Genomic DNA, 16,320 nt, shown 5'->3' with positions numbered 1-16,320 from the left:
TACTCAATGATCGATTAGCTGTTGGCTCGGGCCCTTCTTTGGAAATCAAGTAGTTTCTTGTTTCACACTCAGTGGGGGGGGGGGGGGGTGTTTGGTCTTACGTTGTGACCTCCTTCATGCTTGAATCATTGATTTTTCTTTCCTTGGTTTATATGCATTATTTTAATCAGTCGTTGCTAGGCGACCGGGACGTGCAAACCTGTGTGGGCGGAACACAAGTTGAGTGTGTGTGTGCGTGTCTGCGTTGTTTTTTGTTACAGTTGTCTCAATGTTGACAGATTCACACTGGCACACAGAACCCGTTTGAAAGGAGGCATGAAACCGACATTCTGTTGTTTGCTCTAACACATTCCTTAAAGAGCTAGCTCGGAGGGCTAGCCTGGCGACGAGCGACGGCCGCACCTCACCACACGCCGTTCTGCTGGCAGTCCGCACAACTAGCCGCACAAAGGAAGGCACACAAAATACACCCCCCCCCCCCCCTTTATAATATCATAACCCGGTGTGTGACTAACAGTGTGCGTCTGTTTGTGTATTTGCAGGAAGCATCGTGAGCACTGAGGAAAAATACAAACAAAGAGATGCCGGGCAATTAGTAGGGCCTATTAAGGAGTGATGTAATATGAATGGAAGAGTTAGGGTTGCTCTCAGTGTGGTTAAGAAAGACGAATGATCGCGGATGTCTGAAAGGTTTTGACTCAATCATGTCTAATGGCAATCTCGTTACAATTTTTCATTCCTCTGTGTGATTGCCCTGTCTGTCTGTGTCCGTGGTTCTTAATACCGTGCTGACGGATGCTGTAAATTGAGGACAGGCGAAACAGACGGACAGAGGGATGGAGAGAGAGAGAGAGAGAAAGACAGAGAGAGAGAGAGAGAGAGAGAGAGAAAGACAGAGAGAGAGAGAGAGAGAGAGAGAGAGAAAGACAGAGAGAGAGAGAGAGAGAGAGAGAGAGAGACCCTGGGACTGATCAAACTGTGGCCCTGCAGGTCATGAAGACGTACCACATGTACCACACGGAGAGCCTGTCCTCGGAGAGCAAGCTGAAGGAGGCGGAGAAGCAGGAGGAGAAGCACATGGGGAAGGCCAACGACGCGGGGCTGCTGCGCCACGCCCACGAGGACCGCCCCACCAGACGCAGCTCCGTCAAGAAGATGGAGAAGATGAAGGAGAAGGTACGGCTTCACGTCTCACACACACACACACACACACACACACACACACACACACACCTGTGGACAACTACACTTTGGTTGTGAAAAGAACTAAACTAAACCTCAAGGCCTTTAAGTGTGCAGCTTTGGAGTATAAAATGTGTTTCATGAATTATTGATATTACCCTTATGAGAGCTTAAGCATCGTAAGAAGAGCAAAGTAATTGGGTTATTGCAGTGGGAGACCGTTTCCTAGATCAAGTATTGATGCTTCTTCTTTTTTGTCTTTCTCTCTCTCTCTCCTCAGAGACAAGCCAAGTACTCTGAAAACAAGCTGAAGTGCACAAAAGCCCGGAACGATTATCTCCTGAATCTGGCTGCCACCAATGCCCTGGTGGCAAAATACTACATCCACGATATCTCCGATTTGATCGATGTAAGAAGCGTTTTTTCCTTTACATTGCTTAAAAAAACCTTCACAAATATCGACCGGCACACTGTACGAGGTCACAGGTCTAAAACTCAAACTTTCCGATGCAAAGTTGGACTGAACCTTGACCTTTGTGGTTGCCATGCCACCTGCAGTGCTGTGACCTGGGCTTCCACGCCAGCCTGGCCCGCACCATGCGCACCTTCCTGTCGGCCGAGTACAGCCTGGAGACGTCCCGCCACGAGGGTTTGGACCTCCTGGAGGGGGCGGTGGACGCCATGGACGTCAGGGGGGACAAGCTGAAGGTCATGGACATGCACAGCCAGATCTTCTGCCCGCCGGCTCGCTTCGGCTACCAGCCCCACATGGGGGATGAGGTGGGCATCCAGTGGCAGTGACAGGGCAACCAAAGCCGTTATGCAGCCCTTTACAAAGCGTGATTAGTGGCATTAGGCGGCTGTTCGTTTATATCGGCCCTCATGTCTCTATCACAGTGTTTACCGTCGAGTCGTTTAACAGACACTTTTGTCCGACGCGACATGAGGCAATTTTATTGCAACTTTTTTGAGCAGGTAGGGGATTGTTAGAAAATAACCTTACCCTACTTGAACTGTGCTCTAATGCCTCGTATTAAGTCATCGCTATATTCTTCAATCAGCCTTAAAAACCAAAAGGTGCCATTTCTCTTCCTGTTATTCCCTGCCTATTCCCGTACCACCCCCGAAACCTTGCGGTTGCCAAACTATCTGTGCTCCGCCCCCCCCCCCCCCCCCCCACGAACAATGGCTTATGAATGCCTTCGACCCTGACACCTTGTTCCCTGGCCGTCCCTGAATGCTGACTCCTGATTGGATCCTGTGCCCCAGGTGTGCCAGGTAAGCGCCCAGCAGCCAGTGCAGACGGAGCTGTTGATGCGTCACCACCAGCTGCAGTCCCGTCTGGCCACGCTCAAGATCGAGAACGAGGAGGTGAGTGAGGGCCTAACGGCGTTGGGACCCGGGGAAGGGAAGGCTCTCGGTTCAGCGGCTCTGTTCTGGGTTTTGGGTCTTCAATTCGTTTCTTCTCCAATACTTACTCCCCTGTTTTGATGTGCACTTCTTAGGCTGCGTTTGAAAACCAACCGAGCATCGTTTCAAAGTTGAACTTGATCGGGTGCTAAGGAACTTTTAATTTCTAACTGAAATGCTACGCTGTGTTTGTGAGCACACGTACCCAAGCTGACAACTCGTGGATAAGTCTTTGATGGCACTAAAGGGGCCTGAAAAAGGAGCTGCCCAAGCAATCAATACCTTCCCTGATTATGTTACAATGTAGTTAATAGGTAAGCTAATCAATTCAAATAAAAAACGAGCATAATTTAAGTTTAGTGGCAGTGAATCGGAGAATGGATTGCACAGAGCCGGCAGTGATACGATACCAAAATCAAAAACACAGGTTTTAATTACATTTCGCTTGTTGCATGCAACGCATGAGTCATAAACATAGGAGTCATTAACGTAGACATTAAAAACATCCTGAGCCTACAGATTCCTCATCTGAAGATGTGTGATGGTCCAATGTCAATTCATCTACCTCCACCATACAAAGTACTTAGAGTGCACACTATCCTAGAGGAGTTAGCTTGAGTTATCCCTCATCTGACATTGGTTTGACTTCAGGCATTGTTTCCTTTTCTCTTTCTCTCTCTCTCTCTCTCTCTCTCTCTCTCTCTCTCTCTCACTCTCTCTCTCACGCCAAACCTCCTGCTGTGGCCATTGCTGCAGCCAGACTGGCTATGACTCACACACACACACACACACACACACACACACACACACACACACACACATACCCACACACACAGGCATACACACTCCAACACACACAAAGGTCACATTTGCGTGAACCCCAGTCTGTGTTTGACTGCGATGGACCATAGCAATGCACGGCTCCACAACTCTCCTGTGAGTCTTTGTGTTTGTCTTTCCCATCTCCTATTCTGGAAAGAACATATTGTACAGTCATTACAGTCTTTCAACTATGACCCTAGCGGAGGTATCAGCAGGGCTTACAGATCGCTTATGCTTGCTAGAGTTGCTACTTTACTGAGCTAAATAGTATATTCGTCAACCAACAATGTTTAAAAAATCTATTGAATATTCTAATATTGATCCTTGATAAATATAATATTTTGGCCAATGTTTGGTCAAAACTTGGTCAAAAATGTTGACCACTGAAAACTATTAAATCTTCTTATATAACGGTCTGGGGGAATGCTCGATTCTGATTGGCTGCAAGGTGTTCATTAACTCCTGATATACGGACACCTGCTAAGTAGTTCCAGTCAAATTGGTGTTCACCGTTCTCAATTAATGCGCTAGCTGGCGTATCGTATCAGCCTGTCTCAAAAATGAGTAACCATAGCAACGGGAACGCAGTCAAAGCCGACGGACTAGAATACCTCCCGTTGCCAAGTCGTAGCTAAGGTCCTTCCTAATTACTGGAGTAGTGAACAACGATCCGTTGCATAAGAACCTTACGGGAGGGTAATGGTTGTTCCAGGAATTAGTCAAACCCTCAGGCGTTACCAGGGAAACAAAGTTATGGCTTGTGAAAAACTTTATATTTGGATTGTAAAACGCATGTCTTGATTTATTTTCTTTGGAAAGTGACAGTGGTATAAGCGGGATAATGCCCTTCGAGGTGTCCATTATCAGGAATGAATGGACTTTGCAGAGGCAACCGCGTCGTCCATTAATTCCTGATAATGGACAACTCGTCGGGCATTATCCCTTACTTATATTACATCATTCTATTCTAATATGATATTACATTCCTCTTATGTGATTTACTTAGACCCCCTGCGTCTCATCCTGTCTCACAACTTTACGGCCCTGACCTCATCAGAGGCGACCGTGTGATTGATAACACCTCCCGTTCCCTTAGCGATTAACCCCCGGTGCAAGGGATTAATGTCCCGGCTCCTGGTGCACAAGAAAGGGGTGGCAGAGGGGTAACCTCGTGTATCTGTGGGTACCGGCGCTATCATTAAGATCCACTATATCCTTGGGTTGCTCGGTTATGGAAGAAATCTTAATCCCGATTATTTGGGTCAATAAATAATCACGATTATTCAAACAATTATTTTTGAGTTTGAAAGAATTATGCATTTATTCAGCATTTCTCTCCAAAAAAGCACTTTGTAACTAGAGCTTTGAAATTTCCTCTTAAAAAAATACACAAAAATGTTAAAACAGAAAATGTTAAAATAGAAAATAATGTACAAAAATGTAGCTGTTTTATTTCTTTAAAACATTTAATTTATAAAACCAATATACTTAAAAAATATATATAATAATAATAATCGTTAAACTCGAAACCCTAACCCAAAAATCGAAATTGGTATTTTTTTTTATTAATTGCACAGCCCTACTCTTTCCATGCCTTCCCCAGCGGCGCTCATGAGTACAGAGGTCCTTTCGCCTAACGCCCTTCGATCCCCCAGGTGAGGAAGACTCTGGACGCCACCATGCAGACCCTGCAGGACATGCTGACGGTGGAGGACTTCGACGTGTCCGAGGCCTTCCAGCACAGCCAGTCCACCGAGTCGGTGAAGTCGGCCTCCTCCGACTCGTCCATGAGCAAGGCCAACGTGGCCAAGAGACGCGCCAACCAGCAAGAGACGGAGGGCTTCTATTTCACGGTGAGACTCACTCGTCGGACAGTTCACCCAGTCAGAGCGATCAGAAACACGCCTTCCTGTGTGTGTCAACGTTTCCTGTTTCCCATGCAGAAGTACAAAGAGTATCTGAACGGCAGCAACCTCATCGTGAAGCTGCAGGCCAAACACGACCTTCTGAAGCAGACCCTCGGAGAAGGTGAGAGCGAGTTTGATTTCCCCTGGTGAGTGGGGGGGGGGGGGGGGGGGCAGATCGCGTGGCTGCTGGCAGCGGCTGTAGTCCGTAGTTTGGTTTGATTTCGGATTGTGATCTGAGTGATATTGTATTGGCTGCTCGTCACACAAAACCCACTCATTTGAGAGATACATTTTTTCACAATGTCATGACACATGATGTTTTCTCATACATGCTTGTGTCAGCGCGTGGTATGCGGGTGTGCACGCGTGCATACATTACATGTTATTAAAGTTCGAAATCATGCGAAACATCGACAGGGCCCGAGGATTAGTGATGACTGGGAGAAAGTATAGTTTTGTGTGCTCTTTTACGCACCATGCCACAGTCATCAACCCATTCACACACGCACACACACACTCTGAAGACACACACGCATACACAACACTGTCCCCAGTGATGTACGAAGTACAGTGAGTTGTTTATGAGCTCAATGAGCCGAGCCTAAAGTGATGAAAATCATTGTACTGTATAAATCAAACCCACTTAACCAACCCAGCACACACACACACCCACACACACTCACACACACACACACGCACACCAATGCGGTTTCTAGGGGCGACCGCTGAATGGCCGCTGCCTGGCGCTGAGTCAAAGGGAGTCATGGGCGCACGCACCATCGAGCAGGTCTGAATAGACGTCCCGTTCCCTCCCTCACACCCGGCATATTTCTGCCCCGTTCTCCATCTGCCGCCCCACAATAACCCCCTATTACCCCCCCACACACACACACACACACACACACACACTACTCCCTGTACAGCCCTGTTCCCGCCCCCTGCCCCGACCACACCACACCCCCCGGCCCCATTGTCAGACGGCCGTTGACTAATCCCTCTCCCTCTCTCCGCTGCCTTCCCTTCTCTTCTCTCTCCTTTCAGGGGAGAGGCCGGACTATGGAACAACAAGGTAAGCCGCCCTGCGAGCAGGGGGTCAATAGAGCGGGCAGCGGGGGCGTGGCGTCCGCGGTGATGACATCACCGGTGCACCGAGCGAGCACGGCGACCACGAGTCCCGTCCGTCACGCGTCCGACGTCCGACGAGATGATAACAATTAGCGTTTGTTTATGGTCCGAACTTCGCGATCTGCAGTATCTACGAAGCGATGGTGTGAATCCCGGGATGCTGTTGTGTTCTCGGCCTGTGAATCCCCTGAGATAAGAGCGTCTGTCCTTAAGAGCTGACTGCATGTTCATGTGTATGAAACAAAGAGGTGTGTTTTTATTCACGGAAATATATAAACCGGACGTAATTCAACGGTATCATTTCAATGTTTTGTCGTAGGATTCGAAAAGTAAGCTCAATATGTGATGCATTTATCCATGATGATGCAATCAGATTTCCCCCCCCCCACCATCTCCCCAGGAGCCCCTTCACACCCCTTAACCCACTCCGAGCACAGCGGTTTAGGCCCAGCGCCCTTAGGTGTAAGATGTTTAACGGCAATATGGAGACCCTGATTCAGGTATTGCCCCTCCTGCCCCTCCCTCCCACCTTCCTTCCCTGGGAATGTTTTCGGAGCTGAGCCTCTTTCCTGGGCAACAGGACCTCTGGGGATCCTTCGTTCTTATCCACACATGAGAGCACGCACAAACGCACACACACACACACACACACACACACACACACCTACACACACACACACACACCTCTTCCCTTCTTACCCCAGTTCACATCTTTATTTATTTTTAATTGTTCCTCTGGTGGAACCGTCTGTTGTCTCAGTCTGGGGTCTTTCAGAGAACATACACACTGTTCTCTTTTTCTTCTCTTGGAAGCAAATAAAACAACAAAAACAGCCCTCCCCCTCCCTCCTCCCCCCGCCTCCCAAACAGTGCATCCATGCTGGGCGTTGGTCTGCTTTCAACCGTCTCCCTTCACGCTGTCTCAGCCTCCAGACATCAGCCTGCGTCTGGCTGAGCAAACAAACGAGAGCAGCACACAAGCACTGTGAAGTGGGATCAAACGGAGAGAGAGAGAGACGTGTGGATGAGGCTGGAAGCTACTCACAGAGATCAATAACATGAGGCTCTCTATGTGGGGTCCAACAGTCACAGGCCTTTGGTTGTGGGGGCTGGAACGGTCCCCACCTCTCCACCCACCTGCCCCCGTTTCTGCTGCTGCCTCGACTGCCTGGTGGTTTGGGGCTGTTCTCTCTCTAATACCGGGGCTTGTCTTTATTTTCGTCTAACCTGTTTTGGTTCTTGCCTCTCTTCCTGTTTGTCTCCCTATCCCTCTGTCTGTCTCTCCTGTCTGTCTGTGACACCACCCCAGGGGGAGAAGGAATGTCCGAGCCAGGAGCCAGGTACTCTCTCTCTCTCTGATTGGTTAAGGAGTAGGGTGGGGGCATGCTGGGAATAGCATTCTTTACTTGTACGTCTGGCTGGCTGCTCTCAGCGCTCTGTCTGGACTCTGTCTGGGCTTTATTCGGCCACACTATCATTCAGACGTGCATTAACCGTATTGATGTGCCTTATTTTGTGCACACATTTATCAAATTAGCATTCACTTCATTGATATTTTGCTACAATGTATTGTTAACGGTTCATCAATCGGTGGATAAAGTGGTCTGCCGGCGTGACGATGTCTCCGTGGATCATATGTCACACACATTTAACTCATGTTACAGTGTCGTTGTTTTGGCACCCTTTGATCAACTGAGACGATACAGCTTCTGACGGTCGCTCTTGTCACCCGGTGTTCAGGAGTCAGGCCAGGCCATACCTGCGGTGGTGGAGAGCTGCGTGAGATACATCAACCTGTACGGTAGGCTACTGCTGAGTTCCCGTCCCACACACTGACTCCGTTCATCTGCTGTCTCTTGTCTCCTCTTGCTGTTCTCGCTGTTGTTCTCGCAGTTTGGTGCATTCCCCTTTGATGTATGTGTGTGTGTGTGTGTGTGTGTGTGTGTGTGTGTGTGTGTGTGTATGCATGTGCGTGCATGTAATGATGGTGTGTGTGTGTGTGTGTGTGTGCGCGCATGCATGTGTGGATGTAGTTTGTGCTTGTGCATGCATGTGCGGATGTTGCGTGTGTGTCCATATGTGAATGCGGTATGTGCGTGCACATGTGGATGCAGTATGTGCGTGTGCATGTGGATGCAGTGTGTGTGCGTGCATGCCTGTGCGGATGTAGTGTGGGTGTGCATGCGTACATGTATGCAGTATGTTGGTGTGTACGGGGCGGGCGTGAATGTAGCGTGTGTGTGCACGTGCGAGTGTATAATGTGCGTGTGCGTGCATGTGAAGATATAGCGTGTGTGCACGTGTGTGTTAGCCCCTGTGCGTGTGTGTGTCTCTCTCCATGTTTCATGCCCTGCCCCTCCTCTGCAGGTCTGCAGCAGCAGGGAATATTCCGTGTTCCAGGATCCCACGTCGAAGTCAATGACATTAAAAATTCATTTGAGCGAGGTCAGTCCCTGAACACAAGGCCCACCTCCCCTTGATCTCCTCTAAACTAGATTGTGTCCACAGCAGCGCAATCCACGTCTCCCTCCTGGAGAAATAAACAGCCGTCACATGACCGCAGTAATGGACCCCAATGTGATTTACGCTAAATGTGCAGCTCATCGTATCATGCTCTCCGATTAATAGTGAGCCTTTGCAACGCAAATGGAGTTTATGTTTTCTGTTTAAAGTTGGTGTTTTTTGGTGACATTTAGTTATTGACAACACGTGTCACCTCTATTCTAATTGGGTCCCGAGAGCCACACCCCGCTCCTATCTCCCTCCTGCAGATGCTGCTAAGCTCCCTAAAGCTCCACAATAGGATGCAAACTGTTGTCCTCACATTAAATGGCCAACATATTGCTGTGGAGCTACTGTGGTTACCGCAGCAACAGCGGTGGAGCCATGCAAATCAGCAAACGCTTCTCATTCGACTTCTCTCTTTTGATGCTGACTCTGATGAAAATAGAATCATGTAAAAAGATTTTGGCAAACAATCAGCAAACAGTCTTGTGACACATGGGCCAAGATTCAAGTTTTTTGCAATTCAGCTGTTTTCCACTCAGCGTGTAGATCACCGGCTCCTTCAAAGGCCTGAACACCGCGGCACTGTAGGTGCAGGTGCAGGTATAGGTTTAGTTTGGCAGCCCTGTGTACCACTGACCTTGTGGGCCGGTTTCAGGAGAGGACCCCCTGGTGGACGATCAGAGCGACCACGACATCAACTCAGTGGCCGGGGTCCTGAAGCTGTACTTCAGGGGTCTCGAGAACCCCCTGTTCCCCAAGGAGCTGTTCCTCGAATTCATCTCCACAACCAGTGAGTGAAGCCAAACACAACGCTGTTATCTGACCCGCCCAGCTGGGATCATTCCCTCGTTTCTACCTTGACTGTATTAAGGCATTTATTTTCAGTAATTCTATACTTTATTCAAAGTTACCCTGATTTTTTAAGATGCATTGAGTTCTCTCTCTCTCTCTCTCTCTCTGTCTCTCTCTCTCTCTCTCTGTCATTCCCTATGTCTATCTCTCTCGTTCAGAGCTGGAGTCGGGTGCGGAGCGGGCGCGCCACCTTCAGAAGCTGGTGGTGACTCTCTCGCGTCCCGCCATCATCGTGATGAGATACCTGTTTGCGTTCCTGAACCAGTAAGCGCTCGCTCTTTTCCACCGTCACCTTGAAACCCCCTCCCCAGAATCCCTCTCGTGGTGGAGTAACACCTCACCGAGCCGCTCTCTGCTCCAGCGTTAAGCCACCAGGGGCCTTGATCTAGTGATTTGAGAACAGCTAGGCATTGCTAGGGGCGTTGTCAGGCACGACGCGAAGCCAGCTACACCCCGGCCTCAAGTGGCTCATTGCCTATTATAAAACGGTGACTATAGACGACCTAGTAAGGTAGTAAACAAGACAACACAAATTGTGATCTTGTATTTAAAACAATATTCTTCCAGCAAGCAATATAGCTCCTCAAGACAGCAAAAAAGATGGTTGCTAAGCAACACAGGCCAGCATACTTTGTGGTGCCGCATTTATCCTCAAAATCTGTTGTTATGTGGTCACAGGTGTGGTCACTATTTATTGTACTTATGCTGTATTTTAATGAGCAAACCAGAATGAGGGAATGGAACTATCGATTTATTACGTGTTGCTGGTAACTCTTTACACTAAGGGTGTACAAATGAATCGTTAAACCATGTTGTTCACTTATGGTGTTCTTGTAAGCCCTAACTCTAGCCCTAACCCTAACCCCCTTGCTGATGCTATTTCTGCTATTAATGATGCTTATTACTGCATTAATAGAATAGAATAGAATAATGTAATATAATTCTCTTTATTGTCATTGCACATAGTACAGCGAAATTTAAATGTCATCAAGACCGTGCGATTCACAACAACAAAATATATAATCACTCATTAACTCAAGAAGGTTCATGGCTTCTTTTACCCTGAAATAAAGTGTCATGCTTTCCCCCCCCCCCCCGCCCCCAGCCTGTCCCAATACAGCGACGAGAACATGATGGACCCGTACAACATCGCCACCTGCTTCGGGCCCACCCTGATGCCCATCCCCGACGACCAGGACCCGGTGGGCTGCCAGGCGCACGTCAACGAGGTCATCAAGACCATCCTCATCCACCACGAGGCCATCTTCCCCGGGCACCAGGAGCTGGAGGGGCCGGTCTACGAGAAGTGCATGGCCGAGGTGGAGGAGTACTGGTGAGTTAGCCTGGGTGTACCCGTGCTGCCTTGTGCGAGGCTTCATTTCGCGCCGCTAGTTAGCCTGGGTTCCATGGATCCGATTTTCGCCTGAGATAGGGAACCAATCGCGGAACGGGGAGGGACGGTAAGACGATGACGACGTCATTTCGACACACCCATCGTCTTCTTCCTCATCGGACTTCTGTCACTCTACATACGTTATCTGGTATAGTTGATACGATTAGCTATGAGCTGCGTACAGACTCATATGATAGACATTCGTAGCGCCCAATAAACGGCTCCGGGCAATCGTAAACCACGCCTCAAATACGAGAAAATGAGTGTGTGGTTCCCGGACCTCATCTCAATGTAGATTGAGATGAGGTCTGGCGTTAACCAGGCTACTGGGGAGGGGCTGTGGTCCTGGGGCTGGAGGAGGACTGGTGAGAGGCTGTGGTCCTGGGGCTGAAGGAGGACTGGTGAGGGGCTGTGGTCCTGGGGCTGGAGGAGGACTGGTGAGAGGCTGTGGTCCTGGGGCTGGAGGAGGACTGGTGAGAGGCTGTGGTCCTGGGGCTGGAGGAGGACTGGTGAGAGGCTGTGGTCCTGGGGCTGAAGGAGGACTGGTGAGGGGCTGTGGTCCTGGGGCTGGAGGAGGACTGGTGAGAGGCTGTGGTCCTGGGGCTGGAGGAGGACTGGTGAGAGACTGTGGTCCTGGGGGTGGAGGAGGACTGGTGAGAGGCTGTGGTCCTGGGGCTGAAGGAGGACTGGGGGGAGGCTGTGGTCCTGGGGGTGGAGGAGGACTGGTGAGAGGCTGTGGTCCTGGGGCTGAAGGAGGACTGGTGAGAGGCTGTGGTCCTGGGGGTGGAGGAGGACTGGTGAGAGACTGTGGTCCTGGGGGTGGAGGAGGACTGGTGAGAGGCTGTGGTCCTGGGGGTGGAGGAGGACTGGTGAGAGGCTGTGGTCCTGGGGCTGAAGGAGGACTGGGGGGAGGCTGTGGTCCTGGGGGTGGAGGAGGACTGGTGAGAGACTGTGGTCCTGGGGGTGGAGGAGGACTGGTGAGAGGCTGTGGTCCTGGGGCTGAAGGAGGACTGGTGAGAGGCTGTGGTCCTGGGGGTGGAGGAGGACTGGTGAGTGTATAAAAAAAATAAATAATATAAATATAAATAATTATAATTTTATAATAAATAATTTTTCGAATAAATGCGATGCATTTATTCAGCATTTCGCTCCAAAAACATTAAAATAGGAAATAATGTTGAAATATGTATCCAACTGTTCTGCAATTTCTATAAAACATTTAATGAATAAAATAAATGTAATAAATATATATATTATATGTATATATATATATATATATATATATATATATATATATATATATATATATATACATATATTAGTTTGGTGATCAAAATCGCGTGAGTGAGTGTCAATGGTCATGGGTGAGTGATGCGGCATGACCACTGTCTAGTCAGGATCCCGCCGCTCTATAGTCTATTTAGTAGAGGCTTTTAGCCGCAGTATCCTGCTCATTAATGACCAGACCTATTTGGGCCTGTCTCGCTGATGATGTGAACAGCCAAATGACCCAGACTCTGGATCAATAAGGTGCTCACTTATCTTATCTGATCTTATCTCTTTAAGGAGCAGGTATGGGTTAGGGCATCTCGATCAGGGATGACCCTAGGTAGACTGTGTGACATTTGGGCTCAGAATCTCTATCTCTTCTTCTCTCTCTCTCTCTCTCTCTCTCTCTCTCTCTCTCTCTCTCTCTCTCTCTCTCTCTCTCAAAGCTTTTTCCTCACCCATTTCATGTGTGTTTTGTGTGTGTTTCAGCGAGAGCCCTCACAGTGAGCCCGGGGCGCTGGACGAGGTAGACAACGGCACCGGGCCCAACAGCAGTGATGAAGGTGAGGGGGGATCCTCACGGGTCTGGCAAAAGGGGTGACTGGGAAGCAACGCTGACTGTTGGAAAAAGATTCAGGCTGACCCTCTGAACAAGCGTTAAGTTTACTAGACACAGAAGATGGTAAACCAAAAGGTCTGCAAATTACAAAGGGGAAGATACACAGGTTATAAAGGAATAGGGGGTAGGTAGGCAGACAGAACCCTATGTATTGTTTGTCCATATAAGGGCGTCACTGAGGAAGATAGCCTGCTGCTGGGTGCCTCTTTGAGTCTTGCTATCTTAGGTCGACATAAACATGGCCAGGCTTCACCTGCTGGAACAGATGCTCCCTAGCTAGGACATTGGTATGAGGGGTGAACTAGGGTCAGGATCCTGTAGCAGACCCTTTAGTCAGTTATCGCGAGTAAATTGGTATGCAAAGACTAATATTAGTGTTGTGTACGTCCCAACAGACATGTAGAACAGAAATTGCAAATTCACTGAGGACGATTTAAGTCCTATCATCTCTTCCACACTGAACTGAGCTCCAATATGGGTAACAATTTACAATAACGGCACACTAATTGAACCCTTCATTTCCATTAGATAACGCAGTAATAAGCATTACGGTGTAGCATTAGCATCGGGGCCAGTGGTAGAGTGTGACCCTGTGTTTTTCGTCCTCACAGAGCTGGAGCAGAGCGAGGCCATCGCCAAGTTTGACTACGTGGGCCGCAGTCCCCGCGAGCTGTCCTTCAAGAAGGGGGCGTCCCTCCTGCTGTACCACCGGGCCTCCCAGGACTGGTGGGAGGGCCGGCACAACGGCGTGGACGGCCTCATCCCACACCAGTACATCGTGGTGCAGGACATGTAGGTGCCACACTCCTCCCTCTAAGCCCACAGCTTGGGTTCATTCCTCGTGTTGTCCGCGTCCTTATCCCGTCCGTTCGGCTGACTGGATAGGATGATGGAGAAAATGTGTTTTGTGTAGCGGGTACTGTTGGGTTTATGAACGAACAGGTTCAATTACTACGACTCTACTACTAATAATTGTAGCATACTACTTCTTTGGTATTTATTACTTTTTAAAGATGAAAACAATGCCAGTTAGATCAGCGGCTATGTGCAGATCTCGTGTAGACTAGTTATAAAGAAGAATCTTCTGATAGTGAGATAACTGTCAAGAATAACAGAATGGTCTTAAACATCTTTAAGACTAAATTCATATATGTTATAATATATGTTAGAACCAAATCCAGGTGGAAGAAACAAAGCTGCTTGGTGTCACATCGGACAGTCATCTGTCATGGTCTACTCACATAAACAACATAACCAAGAAAATGGGGAGGGGGTCGACTAGCGATAATCAGGAGATGTGCGGGGTTCTTAACATTGACCTCTGGTCCAGGTTATCCAGCCACTGGTTCTGTCCCATCTTGACTATTGTCCTGCTGTGTGGTCGGAAAAAAAAAAAGGACTTGAGAAAACTACAACTAGTCCAAAATAGAGAGGCGCGCCTGGCACTTCAGTATAGAACTAGGTCTAATATTTTTCATGGTAGAACAAAGACTGCTAGCTAGTCTCACTTTATTTGTTAGAAGCATTTGTGTTAGCAACAAACCTTATTGTTTGTACAGATTAAATCATTACACCAGTAAGACATAACCACTCTACCAGGCAGGTGGTAATAGAACGTTTTACAGTGCCCATGCCTAAATCTAATGCAATGAAAAAAACAGTTATGTACAGAGCTATGTCAATATGGAACTCTTTACCTCACATAATCATAGACATTAAGGTTAGAATACACTTTAAAAAACAGCTCAAAATCCATTTTAATAATTTACAATAGTTTATTTAGACTTGTCAATATTGGTCATTGTGTGCAGATTATGTAATGTTATTGGAGTGGTGCTGTGAAACATCATACTTGCTACTTCACAATTTTACCCATGTATGATGTCTTTCTTTTCCCTCTCTATGATGTCATAACTGTACATTGTTTTTGTTTTTTCTCTTCTTTTTTTGTTTTTTCTCTTATCTGTTCTCTTATCTTCTTCATCCTGTTTTCGTGTATGGTTGATTTATTATATGTTTGTCTTGTCAAACGTGGACCCCAGGAAGAGTAGCTGTTGCCAAGTGTAATGGCTAATGGGGATCCTAATAAACTAAACTAAACTGTTAGAGAGACCAGACAAGTCTTAAATTAAGGTTGCTAAGGAGCCTATTAATGATTCATCAGATGAGAGATCCTGAAGCTAAGGTTAGACCCGGCTCTCATTTGGTACCTTCCTAGTCCTTCATGGGTGTGTGTGTGTCTGCAGGGACGACGCCTTCTCAGACAGCGCCACGCACCGATCCGACGGCGAGCCCGGCGGCGCCCATCACCATGACGACCTGAGACCCGCCCCCAGGGGCGACCACACGCCCGAGCATCGCTACGAAGCCGCGCAGGGAAGGTACGAACCTACGGACCTACGAACTGAGAGATTCAGATTCAGAATCCACCAAAAGAAACATCACGAGTTTTCAACTCCTCCCTGTGTCCCCCCCCCCTTAGGGTGAGGGTGCGGTCAGACGGGGGCGCGGCCGCCACCCCTCGCCACCGGGGCGGGTCCGAGCACCACCACAGCCCCCCGCGGGCCTCGGACCCCCACCCTCCCCGGGTGCTCCCGCGCCCCTGCAGCCCCCTGAAGATGGGGGTCCCACGGGGCCTCACGGAGAGCCCCGAGAAGCGCCGGCTGGCCACCTTCGGGGGCGCCGGGGGCCCGAGCCACCCCGACCGCAGGGCGCTCTACGACAGCCACTCCCAGCGGTCCTCTCAGAGGTCCTCACCGAGCGCCACGCGCCACGGCAGCTTGGGGGACCACAAGGCGCTGGAGGCGGAGGCACTGGCCGAGGTGAGGGCGTCATGTGACGGTGTCCTGCGTCATGTGACGGTGTCCTGCGTCATGTGACGTAGTTCTGCGTCATGTGACGGTGAATGTTCTGCCTCGTGTGTGTGTGTTCTGCGTTATGTGACGGTGTGTGTTCTGCCTCGTGTGTGTGTGTTCTGCGTTATGTGACGGTGTGTGTTCTGCGTCATGTGAATGTGTGTGTTCTGCGTCATGTGACGGTGTTCTGCGTCATGTGACGGTGAATGTTCTGCCTCGTGTGTGTGTTCTGCGTTATGTGACGTTGTGTGTTCTGCGTCATGTGACGGTGTGTGTTCTGCGTCATGTGACGGTGTCCTGCGTCATGTGGCGGTGTTCTGCGTCATGTGACGGTGAATGTTCTGCCTCGTGTGTGTGTTCTGCGTCATGTGAATGTGT

At 49.0% G+C, this 16,320-nt stretch overlaps 1 protein-coding gene across 2 annotated transcripts in view; it reads left to right on the top strand.

Moving 5' to 3' along the window:
• The window catches only part of LOC307083978 (SLIT-ROBO Rho GTPase-activating protein 3-like), a 31,871-nt gene that overhangs the window by 13,023 nt on the left and 2,528 nt on the right, over nucleotides 1-16,320 (top strand). Inside the window, exons 5-21 of one of the 2 annotated variants that reach the window (XM_079748066.1) lie at nucleotides 991-1,176; nucleotides 1,463-1,591; nucleotides 1,741-1,962; nucleotides 2,452-2,553; nucleotides 5,070-5,267; nucleotides 5,358-5,442; nucleotides 6,363-6,390; nucleotides 7,756-7,786; nucleotides 8,187-8,247; nucleotides 8,814-8,891; nucleotides 9,610-9,744; nucleotides 9,965-10,070; nucleotides 10,912-11,139; nucleotides 12,958-13,031; nucleotides 13,699-13,879; nucleotides 15,334-15,468; nucleotides 15,570-15,909. In XM_079748066.1, the coding sequence (XP_079604192.1) occupies nucleotides 991-1,176; nucleotides 1,463-1,591; nucleotides 1,741-1,962; nucleotides 2,452-2,553; nucleotides 5,070-5,267; nucleotides 5,358-5,442; nucleotides 6,363-6,390; nucleotides 7,756-7,786; nucleotides 8,187-8,247; nucleotides 8,814-8,891; nucleotides 9,610-9,744; nucleotides 9,965-10,070; nucleotides 10,912-11,139; nucleotides 12,958-13,031; nucleotides 13,699-13,879; nucleotides 15,334-15,468; nucleotides 15,570-15,909 (2,319 nt within the window). Of the gene's footprint in view, nucleotides 1-990; nucleotides 1,177-1,462; nucleotides 1,592-1,740; nucleotides 1,963-2,451; nucleotides 2,554-5,069; nucleotides 5,268-5,357; nucleotides 5,443-6,362; nucleotides 6,391-6,846; nucleotides 6,947-7,755; nucleotides 7,787-8,186; nucleotides 8,248-8,813; nucleotides 8,892-9,609; nucleotides 9,745-9,964; nucleotides 10,071-10,911; nucleotides 11,140-12,957; nucleotides 13,032-13,698; nucleotides 13,880-15,333; nucleotides 15,469-15,569; nucleotides 15,910-16,320 lie in introns of both variants that reach the window. The other variant, XM_079748065.1, reaches the window with a different exon arrangement.

Source organism: Pollachius pollachius (assembly GCF_949987615.1).
Source record: "Pollachius pollachius genome assembly, chromosome: 12".
NCBI lineage: Eukaryota > Metazoa > Chordata > Actinopteri > Gadiformes > Gadidae > Pollachius > Pollachius pollachius.
The sequence above is the reverse complement of the archived record's forward strand: the minus strand, read 5'-3'. Positions and strand labels throughout refer to the sequence as shown.